The sequence below is a fragment of the Ahaetulla prasina genome, chromosome 17 (assembly GCF_028640845.1).
Source record: "Ahaetulla prasina isolate Xishuangbanna chromosome 17, ASM2864084v1, whole genome shotgun sequence".
Classification (NCBI taxonomy): Eukaryota; Metazoa; Chordata; class Lepidosauria; order Squamata; family Colubridae; genus Ahaetulla; species Ahaetulla prasina.
In genome coordinates, this window is record NC_080555.1 from 2440736 (window position 1) to 2452829 (window position 12094).

At 45.0% G+C, this 12094-nt stretch overlaps 1 protein-coding gene and 1 non-coding gene across 2 annotated transcripts in view; both read right to left on the reverse strand.

Moving 5' to 3' along the window:
• Positions 1 to 7510, reverse strand: part of NPR1 (natriuretic peptide receptor 1) — a 30354-nt gene extending 22844 nt beyond the window's left edge. The window contains exon 1 of the mRNA XM_058160532.1: positions 6334 to 7510. Coding sequence (XP_058016515.1) covers positions 6334 to 7018 — 685 coding nt within the window. The 5' untranslated portion in view covers positions 7019 to 7510. The remainder of the gene's footprint in view (positions 1 to 6333) is intronic.
• A 4161-nt stretch (positions 7511 to 11671) lies between these two features.
• Positions 11672 to 11743, reverse strand: TRNAM-CAU (transfer RNA methionine (anticodon CAU)). The gene has a single exon. It is a non-coding gene; the product is annotated as a tRNA-Met (tRNA).
• Between the last annotated feature and the right edge of the window lie 351 nt (positions 11744 to 12094).

Consider the following 12094-nt stretch of genomic DNA (forward strand, 5'->3'; position numbering starts at 1 on the left):
AGGTAGGCAGACAGGCAGAGAGAGAGAGAGAATGGATGGAGACAGACAGATACATAGACAAAGACAGATAAATGCATAGATGATAGAGTTTGATAGAGATGGAGGGATAGAAAGATAGACAGACAGCTGGATAGAAGTGATAAATAAGAGAAGGGGAAGAATAATAGATACATAGATGATAAATAGATAGATAGATAGATAGACAGACAGACAGACAGACAGACAGACAGACAGACAGACAGACAGACAGACAGACAGACAGACATGGATGGATGGATGGATGGATGGATGGATGGATGGATGGATGGATGGATGGATGGATGGATGGATGGAGACAGACACATAGACAAAGAGAGATAAATGCACAGATGATAGAGTTTGATAGAGATGTAGGGATAGAAAGATAGACAGACAGCTAGATAGAGGTGATAAATAAGAAAAGGGGGAAGAATAATAGATACATAGATGATAAATAGATGATAGAGTTTGATAGAGAGATGGAAGGATAGATAGATACAGATGATAAATAATAGACATAGGCGGTAGATAGATAGATAGATAGATAGATAGATAGATAGATAGATAGATAGATAGATAGATAGATAGACAGACAGACAGACAGACAGACAGACAGACAGACAGACAGACATGGATGGATGGATGGATGGATGGATGGATGGATGGATGGATGGATGGATGGATGGAGACAGACAGACACATAGACAAAGACAGATAAATGCACAGATGATAGAATTTGACAGAGATGGAGGGATAGAAAGATAGAGGTGATAAAAAAGAGAAGGGGGAAGATAATAATAGATATGTAGATGTTAAATAGATAATAAGAGTTTGATAGATGGAAGGATAGATAGATAGATACAAATAATAGACATAGGTGATAGATGGAGAGAGCGAGAGAGAGAGAGCGCTAGATAGATTATATATATATATATAATATATGTTCAGTGGATTCCTGCTTAAGTGAGTCACACGATTGTTTGGCAGAAGGTGGCAAAAGGAGATCACGTGACCCTGGGTAGCTGTGACCGTCATAAGTATGAGTCAGTTTCCAGGCCTCTTTTTTCACTTCCTTTCCTTTCTCCTTCTTTTTCCTTTCCCCTTTCCTCCTTTCCTCCTTCCTCTTTTCTCTTTTCTCCTTTCTCCTTTCCTCCTTTCTCCTTCCTCCTTCCTCCTTCCCCTTTCCTCCTTTCCTCCTTCCTCTTTTCTCCTTTCTCCTTTCTCTGGGCTTGTCAACTTTGACAAATATTTCTGGATGACTCTTTCCAAGGAAGCAGCCCCTGACTCCCCCGTTGGGAGGGACGGCCAGCCGAGCTGCCAGGCACGATAAAAACCTAGCAACGTGCCCTCCTCGCCCGGGCAGAGCCTGACCCCCCGCTTGGCAAAACCCTGGGCAGCAAGGAGAAAAAAAATCCAGCTGGGGCGGAGGAGGAAAAAACGGTGCCAAAAAGAACATTCAAACGAACTCCGTTTTGCTTCACCGAGCAAGGTTACTGCTGCGAGTCACAAAAAAAAAAAACACCCCAAAATGAAATTAAATTCACTTTTTTTCCCTGTAGAAGGAGACCCTCAGCTTTCCCCAGGGGTAGCTTTCACCCTGGAGACTCGGGATAAGAAACCACCATTAAGGGTTTGTCGTCCACTGCTTACTCCTTGTTTATGCCAGCGGGAAAGTAGCTTTTTCCAAATTACAAAAATAACCACGATTCAGAGTTTGAATCAATGTGACGTCTCTGAAGCTACTGGAGTTTAATGAAACGGACCCCAAGAAATAACCGGGGGGGGAGGGAGAGGCCTCAAAGCTTCTTTGGACAATGTCCAATTTTCCTCCGGAACTCCTGCCACAAGATCCCTTAGGAGTAAGAATCTCCACTCTCTGTCTCGAATCCAGAACCTCGCTGCAACTTCCATGGCAGAAAAAGCAGGAAAAACCACCAATGAACATGGCACCCCAGACGTAACCAACTAACCATGATTTAGGGACCATGTTGGTTTGATGCATCCTTGCAAGCCCAGGACTGCTCCCAACCGCTGCTGGCATTACCACCGTTCCCAAAGAGAGGTGCCAGGGCAGGTGGGCACCCCTTTATACCCACTGCACACCTGGCAAAGCGAGGTGGGCCGGACTTTCGCTCTCGTTCCCTCTTTGCAGTCACTCGCTGGGCCTCGGGCCGAGACACATCCTGTTATTTTCCTGCCGGGCATCCTTCCCGCCACCGGCAACCAAGGTCAAGGGACAAGTTCTGTCCCCCGGGGGGGGTCCCAGCACACGCCAGCAGCCCCCTGCCCCGAGCCAGCTTTTTCCTGTTTTGCTGACTTGCAAGAGAGGGGGAAAGCAATTTTCACTCCTTCTCCCAATCTGGGTAGCGGGGCTCGGCTATTTCCAAGCAGGGCTGCCAATTCCAAAATTTGGCACGCTACAGTCTTTTGAGAGAGAGAGAGAGAGAGAGAGAGATGGAGATAGATAGATAGATAGATAGATAGATAGATAGATAGATAGATAGATAGATAGATAGATAGATAGATAGAGATATGGAGAGAGATAGATGAGAGAGAGAGAGAGAGAGAGAGAGAGAGAGATGGAGATAGATAGAAAGAGAGAGAGAGAGAGAATGATAGATTAGATAGATAGATAGATAGATAGATAGATAGATAGATAGATAGATAGATAGATAGATAGATAGATAGATATGGAGAGAGATAGAAGATAGATAGATAGGTAGGTAGGCAGGCAGGCAGGCAGATAGATAGATAGATAGATAGATAGATAGATAGATATGGAGAGAGATAGAAGATAGATAGATAGATAGATAGATAGATAGATAGATAGATAGATAGATAGATATGGAGAGAGATAGAAGATAGATAGATAGGTAGGTAGGTAGGCAGGCAGGCAGATAGATAGATAGATAGAGAGAGAGAGAGAGAGAGAGATGGAGATAGATAGATAGATAGATAGATAGATAGATAGATAGATAGATAGGTAGGTAGGTAGGTAGGTAGGTAGGTAGGTAGGTAGGTAGGTAGGTAGATATGGAGAGAGATAGAAGAGAGAGAGAAAGGGATGAAAACAGACAGACAGAGAGAGATGAAGACAGACAGAAAGATAGATAGAATAAAGAGAGAGAGAGAGAGAAATACATACATAGATACATAGATATGGAGAGAGATGATAAATAGATATGAGAGAGAGATGAAGACAGACGGATTTTATATATAGAGAGAGAGGGGGGGAGGGAGGGAGAGGGAGATATGGATGGATTTGCACTGTTCCTGGCACATGTGCACGCACACCCAAAACCTCCAGATTCGTATGTAATATTTTGCCTTTCATTGATTCGGCCCCGCCTCCCCCGCAATTTCCCCCAAATAGAGCCAGTGCCTTTATGACTGTCAGCTGACCCGGATCATCGCAGATCCAGGCCGTCTATAAATCTCCTCAGCAAATAAACCAGGGACAACTTGCCAGAAACCTTAAATTGTACGGGGAACAATTGATTAAAACCGTTTCCAGGAAGGTGTGGCCGTCCGCGTCCTCCCATTAGGCGAAGCGAGACAACAAATTTGCTCGGACCGAGGAGAGAACGTTGCAAAATAATAATAATAATAATAATAATAATAATAATAATAATAATAATAATAATAATAATAATAATGAGGAGGAGGAGGAGGAGGAGGAGGAGGAGGAGGAGGAGAAGGAAGAAGTAGTTGACTGAGTTTAATTTAATTTAAATTAAACTAGTTTAGTTTAAATTAAAGTTTTAAACTTTAATTTAGTTAATTTAGTTTTAATTAAACTGAGTTTAGTTTAATAGGATTTTGGCTGAATATTGCAAGAGACGTCAGCTGCCACACAGTCAGGGTGACGTTTAATGCCAAGGGGACCCACATCCATCCCACATCCTTAATCAGAATAGAGTGGGAAGGGACCTTGGAGATCTTCTAGTCCAACCCCCTGCTCAAGCAGGAAACCCTAAACCCCTTCAGACCAATGACTTGTCCAGTCTCTTCTTAAAAAACTTCCAGTGATGGAGCACACCCACAACTTCTAGTGGCAAGCTGTTCCACTGATTAATTCTCCTCTCTGAAATTAAGTTTCTCCTTAATTCCAAGTTGCTTCTCTCCTGCATTCGTTTCCACCCGTTGCTTCTTGTCCTGCCTTCTGGTGCTTTGGAGAATAATTTGACACACACACCCCTCTTGTTTGTGGCAGCCCCCCAAATACTGCTATCATGTCCCCCCCCCCAAATCCTTCTTTTCTCTAGACTGGCCACACCCGAATCCTGCAACCCGTTCTTTGTAGGTTTTAAGTTTCCAGGCCTTTAATCATCTTGGTTGCTCTTCTCTGCACTTTTCCCAAAGTCTCAAACTCAAACCAAAACTGGATCCAGGATCCCAGGTGTGGCCTTACTAAGGCTTTACAAAGCGGTGCTAATCCTTCACGTAGCTTTGATTTTATGCCTCTGTTTATACCACCAAGGATCGTATTAGCTTTTTTTTTTTGGCGGCTGCCGCACACTTCTGGCTTGTGTTTAAGGGATCGTCCACTGGGACTCCAAGGTCCTTCTCACAGTAACTATTTCTGAGCCAGGTTTCACCTAATCTGTCCTTGTACCTTTGGTTTTTCCTGCCCAGGTGTAAAATCTTGCTTTTCTATTAAATTTCACGTTGTTGGAGTTCTGTTATTATTATAGCACTATTATTGTGTTATTTATCCATCCTTGGAAATCAGGAAACGGAGGCTGGGTAATTCGGTCAGGAAACGGAGGCAAGAAGTCCTCGTCCCGGACTTTCTCGCCTTGAATCGCACAGGGATGGGACAGATGACCTCAAAGGACCCGCCCTTCCTTAAGATCCTGCTTAGCAAACAATCCGGTTTATCGGGGCAGTTTTCAAAATCAGCAGGAAACAGGCGAAAGCGAAGGGCAGGAGTTGGAGAATGGGAGGGGACCTTTGGCTACGCAGGAACATGCCTGCAAGTGCACAGAAACACAATTCACACACACACACACACACACACACACAATTGTGGAATTCTGGCTTGGGAGCCTCATTTGCAAGCAAGCTGCCCCGTGCAAAAGTCCAAACGGACAGCTCCAGCTGCAAAAATCCAATTCTCATTTTTTCTTTTTTTTTCTTTTTTTTTTTTTTGGGTAAGTCGATTTTTCTGCCAAACAAAGCGACCGATATTTCTTTATCAGTTCTTCCACTGGGATGATTCTCCATCCCAAGGTCTTCACGGAGGCTTCGGATCGACCCATGCAGAGAGAGAGAGACCATCTACGCCTCGGGGTCCAATTCTGTCAAGGGCTGGCCGGGCTAATAAATTGATTTATATTTATTTCCTGACTTCTCGTGCCAGGAGGATCAACCGGCCAGCTGTTCGGGCTGCAAGTTAAGATTTACGGGTTTTGCAAGCCCCTTTTTGGGGAGGGGGCTTGGAGCGTCTGGGAACATTCCTAAGAAAAGAAGCCAGATCCTGAAATAACATCTTTGCAGATGACAACAAAACTCACACACACAGGCGAAAGAGAGGAAGTTTGAGGAGGACTTGGGGTGATGAGTGCCACAGAAAATTTAGCTGGCCCACAGGGTTTTTTTTAGCTCAATCCCCCCCTGATATGGGTAAGTCCTCGACTTATGTCCATAATAGAGACCAGAATTTTCATTGCTAAGCGAGGGGGTTGTTAAGCAAGTCGCGCAGAACTTGCATTGCTAAGCAAGGAGATTGGTAAGCAAGTCGCACAGAATTTGTGTCACTAAGCGAGGAGATTGGTAAGCAAGTCGCACAGAATTTGCGTTGCTAAGTGAGGAGGTTGTTAAGCAAGTCGCGCAGCATTTGCGTTGCTAAGCGAGGAGGTTATTAAGCAAGTCGCGCAGAATTTCCGTTCCTAAGCAAGGAAGTTGTTAAGGGAATCACACCTGACCACTTTACGACCGTTACGATACGGGAATCGACTTTCTCTCCATCGACGCCCCGGTGGACAGAAGCTTTCTGCCCATGCTCAGAGGCAACTCTTTGCACCCTCCCTTTCCTCTCAAGCTTGGAAAACAGGCTCGTGGGTCCAAGGAAGACCCCGAAGGCAGGACCCTTGAGGTGCCACCCGACCAAGCTGACCTTCCGCAGGACAAGGAGTTCCTTCTCTAGATGCTCAACCAACCTTGGGCAAGAGTGCCTCTGAGAACCCGCCGAGTGTTTTCCCTGCTCCCCACCCCCCACCCCCTTAAAAGAGAAGAGAAAGGGGTCCGTGTTGCTCCTTCTCCTTCCCAGAGGTCAAGCGCGGAAGGATGCCTCAAAGTCGGCGGAGAACTTACTCCGAGCTTTCTGCTTGATGTCCCGGATCAGGTCGGTATAATTGGTGGACATGAAGGGGACGTCTTCGATCGTCATGTTGTGCACGGAGGGCAGTTGGACGTAGAGACCCTCGACGGCGAAGAAACACGGCCGGTCGTCGGTCTTGTTCTCCCAGTAGAGCAACATGGCCCGGCTGCTCCAGTTGAAATGCCGGCTGAGGCTGACCCCGAACTCGCCCAGCTTGCTGTGGCTGGCCCCCGTGCGGGTCACCAAGGCGAACTCGTCTCCTTTCAGGCCGAAGCCCACGGCCTCGGCCGCCGCTGTCACCAGGGGCAGGCCCCAATGTCTAGTGTAGCGGGCCACGGGCGCCGTAGTGTAGACGCAGCCCGGTCCCACGAAGGCGTGGGGGTTGTCAGCCATCTTCAGGTCCACGGCGGCCAGCGGGGCCGTGATGTCCGAACAGACCCCTTGACTGTTCTCGCTGCTGGCAAATACCAGCTGCACCGTGTAGCCCGGCAAGAGGTCAGGCTGGGCGTTTAGCTTCTGGATGGCCAGCTCGACAGCCGGGCCGACCCGTGGCCAGGCCCACGGGTACGTGGTGTTGTGGCGTGGCAGGACGACGGCCAGGGTGAGGTTGGCGCCGTCTGCCCGATCCCACTGCCTCAAGACGGCCAGCAGTGCCCACGCCAGCATCACAACCTCCATGGGGCAGTGCCCCTGCGCCCCCCACCCTCCTTCCTTTCTCTGACTCTAGAGACCACCCCCCCTGGATTTCTAGTTCTTGCTCCAAGCTGGCCACAGAGAGAGACCACCCCCCCGACTCTTAATTCCTCCCCTGCCCCAAATTTCTTCCTCGACAACAGCCCACCGAGAGCGGTGGCATGCAGTCGGCGGGGTTCAAACACAAGCAAGGCAGCCTGCGCTCATCTGCCAAAAGTTGCCCACTCCCCTGCCTTGGGGGTGGGGGAGACTCCCCCCCCTACTCACTCCCCTCCTGGAAATCTGCCTCTCTGGCACAGGCAGGCATCAAGCCCAAGTTGCTTTCCCCAGCCTGCCAGCTCTGTGGCGGGCACGCCTGGCCGTCTCCTGAGGTCCCCAGCCCAGCAAGTCCTGCGGTGCCCGCCTCTCCTTCCTTCCCGAAGCTCAGACGGGGCAGGAATGAGTGAAACCTCCAGATTGTTGGAGTCTTGGTGGTGTTGTGTTTTTTTTTCTCCCCTCCTCCTGGTTGAACCGAGCAAAGGGCTTTGCTATCACCAGTCAAGCATCTTAACCCCTTCCTGCCCAGGCAGCCTGTCCTCCTCCTCCTCCTCCTCCCCACCCTGGCAGAAAAACAAGGGGGGAATTTGATGGGCAAGGCTTATCCCCAGATAACATCTTCCTGTCCCCCCCCTTTAAAAAAAACAAAAAAAAAAACCCTTGGGACCCTAAATTAAGCCCAATTCCTTTCCTTTGCAATCTCAGGCACAGATTAAAAACTCAATTTTGCTGTTCTTTGCTGATTTTGGGAAGAGGCGCGGCAGGGCGCCAGGCGGAAAGAGGGTTTCCCAGGCACCAAGAGGGTTCTAACTTTTTTGGGGGGGTGGGAGGGTGGAAACAATGTCAATTCCTTCCTCGCCCCCTCCTTCCTTCCCTCCCTCCCCCCCTCACCAGTTTGTTTCGTTTGCAAGCAATTTGGCTCTTTTGGGCGGAAAAAAAAAAGCAATGTTAAGGTTACGGAGGCAATGAATTGATTGATTCTGCGACTGTCCCCCATTTCCAAAGCTATCGGTTGCAAAAAATAGATAGATGGATAGATGAGAGACAGAGAGAGAGAGATGGAGGGAGGGAGGGAGGGAGAAAGAAATAATGACAGATAGATAGATAGATAGATAGATAGATAGATAGATAGATAGATAGATAGATAGATATGTAGATAGATAGATAGATAGATAGATAGATAGATAGATAGATAGATAGATAGATAGATAGATAATGAATGGATAGATAGATAGATAGATAGGTAGGTAGGTAGATAGATAGATAGATAGATAGATAGATAGATAGATAGATAGATAGATAGATAGAGATAGATAGATAGATAGATAGATAGATAGATAGATAGATAGATAGATAGATAGAACGAACAGAGATTGAACAGAATAAAAGAACAGAGTTGGAAGGGACCTTGCAGGTCATCTAGTCCAACCCCCCATCATAGTTGGTAAAAGATAGATGGTAGATAAATAATGATAGATAGATAGACAGACAGACAGCTAGAGAGAGATATGAGGCTGTGAGTTCGATCCTAAGTAGAGGCTCCTATTTCTCTCTCTCTGGGCACAATGAGAATGTATCTGCTGAACAAAACTCCGCATTGGCGACAGGAAAGGCATCTGGCCAGTAAAACACTCAGCTCCATTCAGTGGCCCCGACTTCACCCCGCAAGGGATTATGGGGGTCGTTAAAAGAAGATGAGGCTGCTTACAAGCACAGTTCATTTAGCGACTGTTCAGAATTACCACTTACGACCGTTGCATCCCAAATTCGGACCCATATTTATGACGGTCACCTTCTCCCGGGGGGGGGAGGTCAGATTCACTCAACAACGGCGCTACTGACTTAACCCCTGCAGCGATTCGCTTAACAACTGCGGCAAGGAAGGTTGTAAAACGGAGCGAAATTCAGTTTAACTTAACTTTAACAATAGTCTCACTTAGCAACAGAACTTCTGGGCTCAGTTGTGGCGGTTAAGTTGAGCATCCCCTGCAGACCATAAATCCATTCGAAAGCAGGTTTTCCCCACCTTATTTTGCTATAAATCTTCAAGTTTTAGCTGTAGTTCAAATGGGATTCTAAGCACCCCTAGTCGGAAATGAAGGTGATGAATAATTTACTTCTGAGTAAATATACACAGCAGCCTCCAGCGCACTTCCATGGACTCAGATGGGTAGCAAGCACATTTCCTAAGAGTTGCCGCTCGTTCCTAGCAAACGTGTACACATTTTGCTTTTCTTAAATGCCACAAACTCCTTCAAGGACCAAGTTGAAATAAAAGAATTTAGGAATTCTCCGTTGGTGTTTTGCAGAGGGATTGATTAATCCTATCAGGTACATCACATTTAAACTGCCGTTTCTTAACCTTGATGCCTGGAAGATGCGTTGGAAACTTTCGGAATTTCCTAGCCAGAATTTTGGGAGTTGAAGTCCATCCGTCCTGGCTGGGGAATTCTGGGAGTGAAGTTCCCTCACGTTGCCGAGACCGAAAAACACGGATTTTATGCTATAAGAAGCCATCATCCACCCTCGTTGTACACGAGATGAGGGGTAAATAAATCTAATAAATAAATAAGTTGGTAGGTGGGTAGATGAGAGATAGATATGACAGACAGATAAGGATGGATGGATGAGATCCATGGCATAATGGTTTTAATAGTTTTAATCTTAAATTTGGGTTTTTTATTGGGTTTTTTAAATTTTTTATAATTTTAAATTTAAATTTTTAATTATCAGCCTTTTGTAATTTGCTAGGTTTTAATTGTTGGTTTTAATTGTATATGTATTGTGTTTTATCTTTGGCTGTACACTGCCCTGAGTCCTTCGGGAGAAGGGCGGTATAAAAATTTAATAAATAAATAAATAAATAAAGATAGATGGATAGATAGATAAATAGGATGGAGAGACAGATTAGAAGAAAAATTAGGTAGATTGATTATAGAGATAGATACAGATAGATATAAAGATAGAAGATAGATGGGTGGGTAGATAGATAGATAAAAAGATGGACAGAAATAGATGGATAGATGATAGGAATATAGATAGGAATATAGAAATATGGATAGATGGATGGATGGATGAATAGAATAGAATAGAATAGAATAGAATAGAATAGAATAGAATAGAATAGAATAGAATAGAATAGAATAGAATAGAATAGAATTTTTTTATTGGCCAAGTGTGATTGGACACACAAGGAATTTGTCTCTGGTGCATAGGCTCTCAGTGTACATAAAAGAAAAGATACGTTCATCAAGAATCATAAGGTACAACACTTAATGATAGTCATAGATGAGAGAGAAATATAGATGGATGGATGGATAGATAGATAGACAGATAGATAGGGATGGATGGACGGACAGACAGACAGACAGAAATATAGATAGGTGGATAGATAGGAATATAGAAATATAAATGGGTAGGTAGGTAGGCAGATAGATGAGAAAGAGAGAGAAACATAGATCGATGGGTGGGTGGACAGATATATGGATGAATGGATGGATATAGATGGATGGATGGATGAATGGATGAATGGATAGATAGATATAGATGGAGGGATGGATAGGTAGGAATATGGAAATATAGATGGGTAGATCGGTAGATAGGACTGACAGATAAAAGAGATAGCGAGGAATGGGCTGCAGGTTTAGCTAGCAAAGACAATTCTTCAACTGGGCGTCTTTAGTTTCTGCAAAAATGTAAAATAAATCCCTCCTCAAACAAGTTTTCCCAGGGTTTTGACAGGGCACATATATCACCTATATTTGCCCTGTCAAAACCCTGGGAAAACTTTGTTTTGCGAGGATTTGTTTTGCATTTATTTGGCCCAGTTGCGGCTAAATTTATTTACCGTATTTTCTCCTGCAAAAAGTGAGAGCAAATCAGAAACGGGTTAAGAAACGATTGGGAAGGACAAGCGCGCCCTCTACCGGACGTCGTTTGGCTCTGCACTAATTTTAACCCAGAAGGTGAAAAAAATATTAAATATAAAAAGGAAGAAAAAAAACAGATTAGGGATCAAGGCACCAACAGGAGATCCTGCAAAGAGAAGCAGCCCATCTGAATGGATCAATTGAGCCAGCTTCTGGGTTTCTACCTCCAGCTATTATGGAAAGCAGAATTTTCTTTTTTTTAAAAATCAATAAAATAAACCCGGATTCTACACAACTAAATTCTCAGATAGCACCCAAAAAATAAATCAATAAATTAACTTTACCCATGAAATTGCATACCATATAATGCAATATAGAGGAAAAACTGAAGAGGTCATTCAAATTTAAAATTAAAAAGAATGAATCCCAGATAGGGGTGGGAAAAGGCAGAGCTGTCGGAAAGACCCAGGAAAACAAAACCCAAATGCAGAAGTGGGGAAAGGAAAGGGATCCCCGTTGTTTTTGTTTTTAAAAAAAGAAAATTTCTGAGATACAATTTTCCCAGTCATTCATCCCTAGGGATACCCAGAATGCAAAAGTTAAAGTCTTAAACGCACGAATAATAAGCCAAGCGCCAAACTGAAGGACTAAAAAAAAATGTGCATCGGGTTTTCAGAATTTAAAATTATTTTGGACAATTTAGGACGAAGTGGGAAGAAAAAAAAATTAAGGTTAGCAGAGGATGGTTTCGATCCATCGACCTCTGGGTTATGGGCCCAGCACGCTTCCGCTGCGCCACTCTGCTTCTTGAAGAATTTGGCTTCTTTCGACCTATTATGAAGAATCGAAGCACATGCGCACTAAACATCTTATAAACCTTGAATGGAGTCTTATAGAAAGGACAGGTTTCCCGCTCCGCGCATGCGTCAACAGTCGGACTCTCCCGCCCACTACTCTCTTTGGGATTGGTTAACCGCCTTCCCGCTCGCCGCCTTCCCATTGGCTACATTTTCCTCTTGTTGGGACAAGCGGCGTTCATCGAGGACAGACAGACAGAAAAACCAATAGCTTTCAAGAGAAGGGCGGGGAAAAAAAACAACCCCAGGTCCGCTGCCTCGATTGGCTAAAACGGGCCAAGGGGCAGAACAACCCGTAG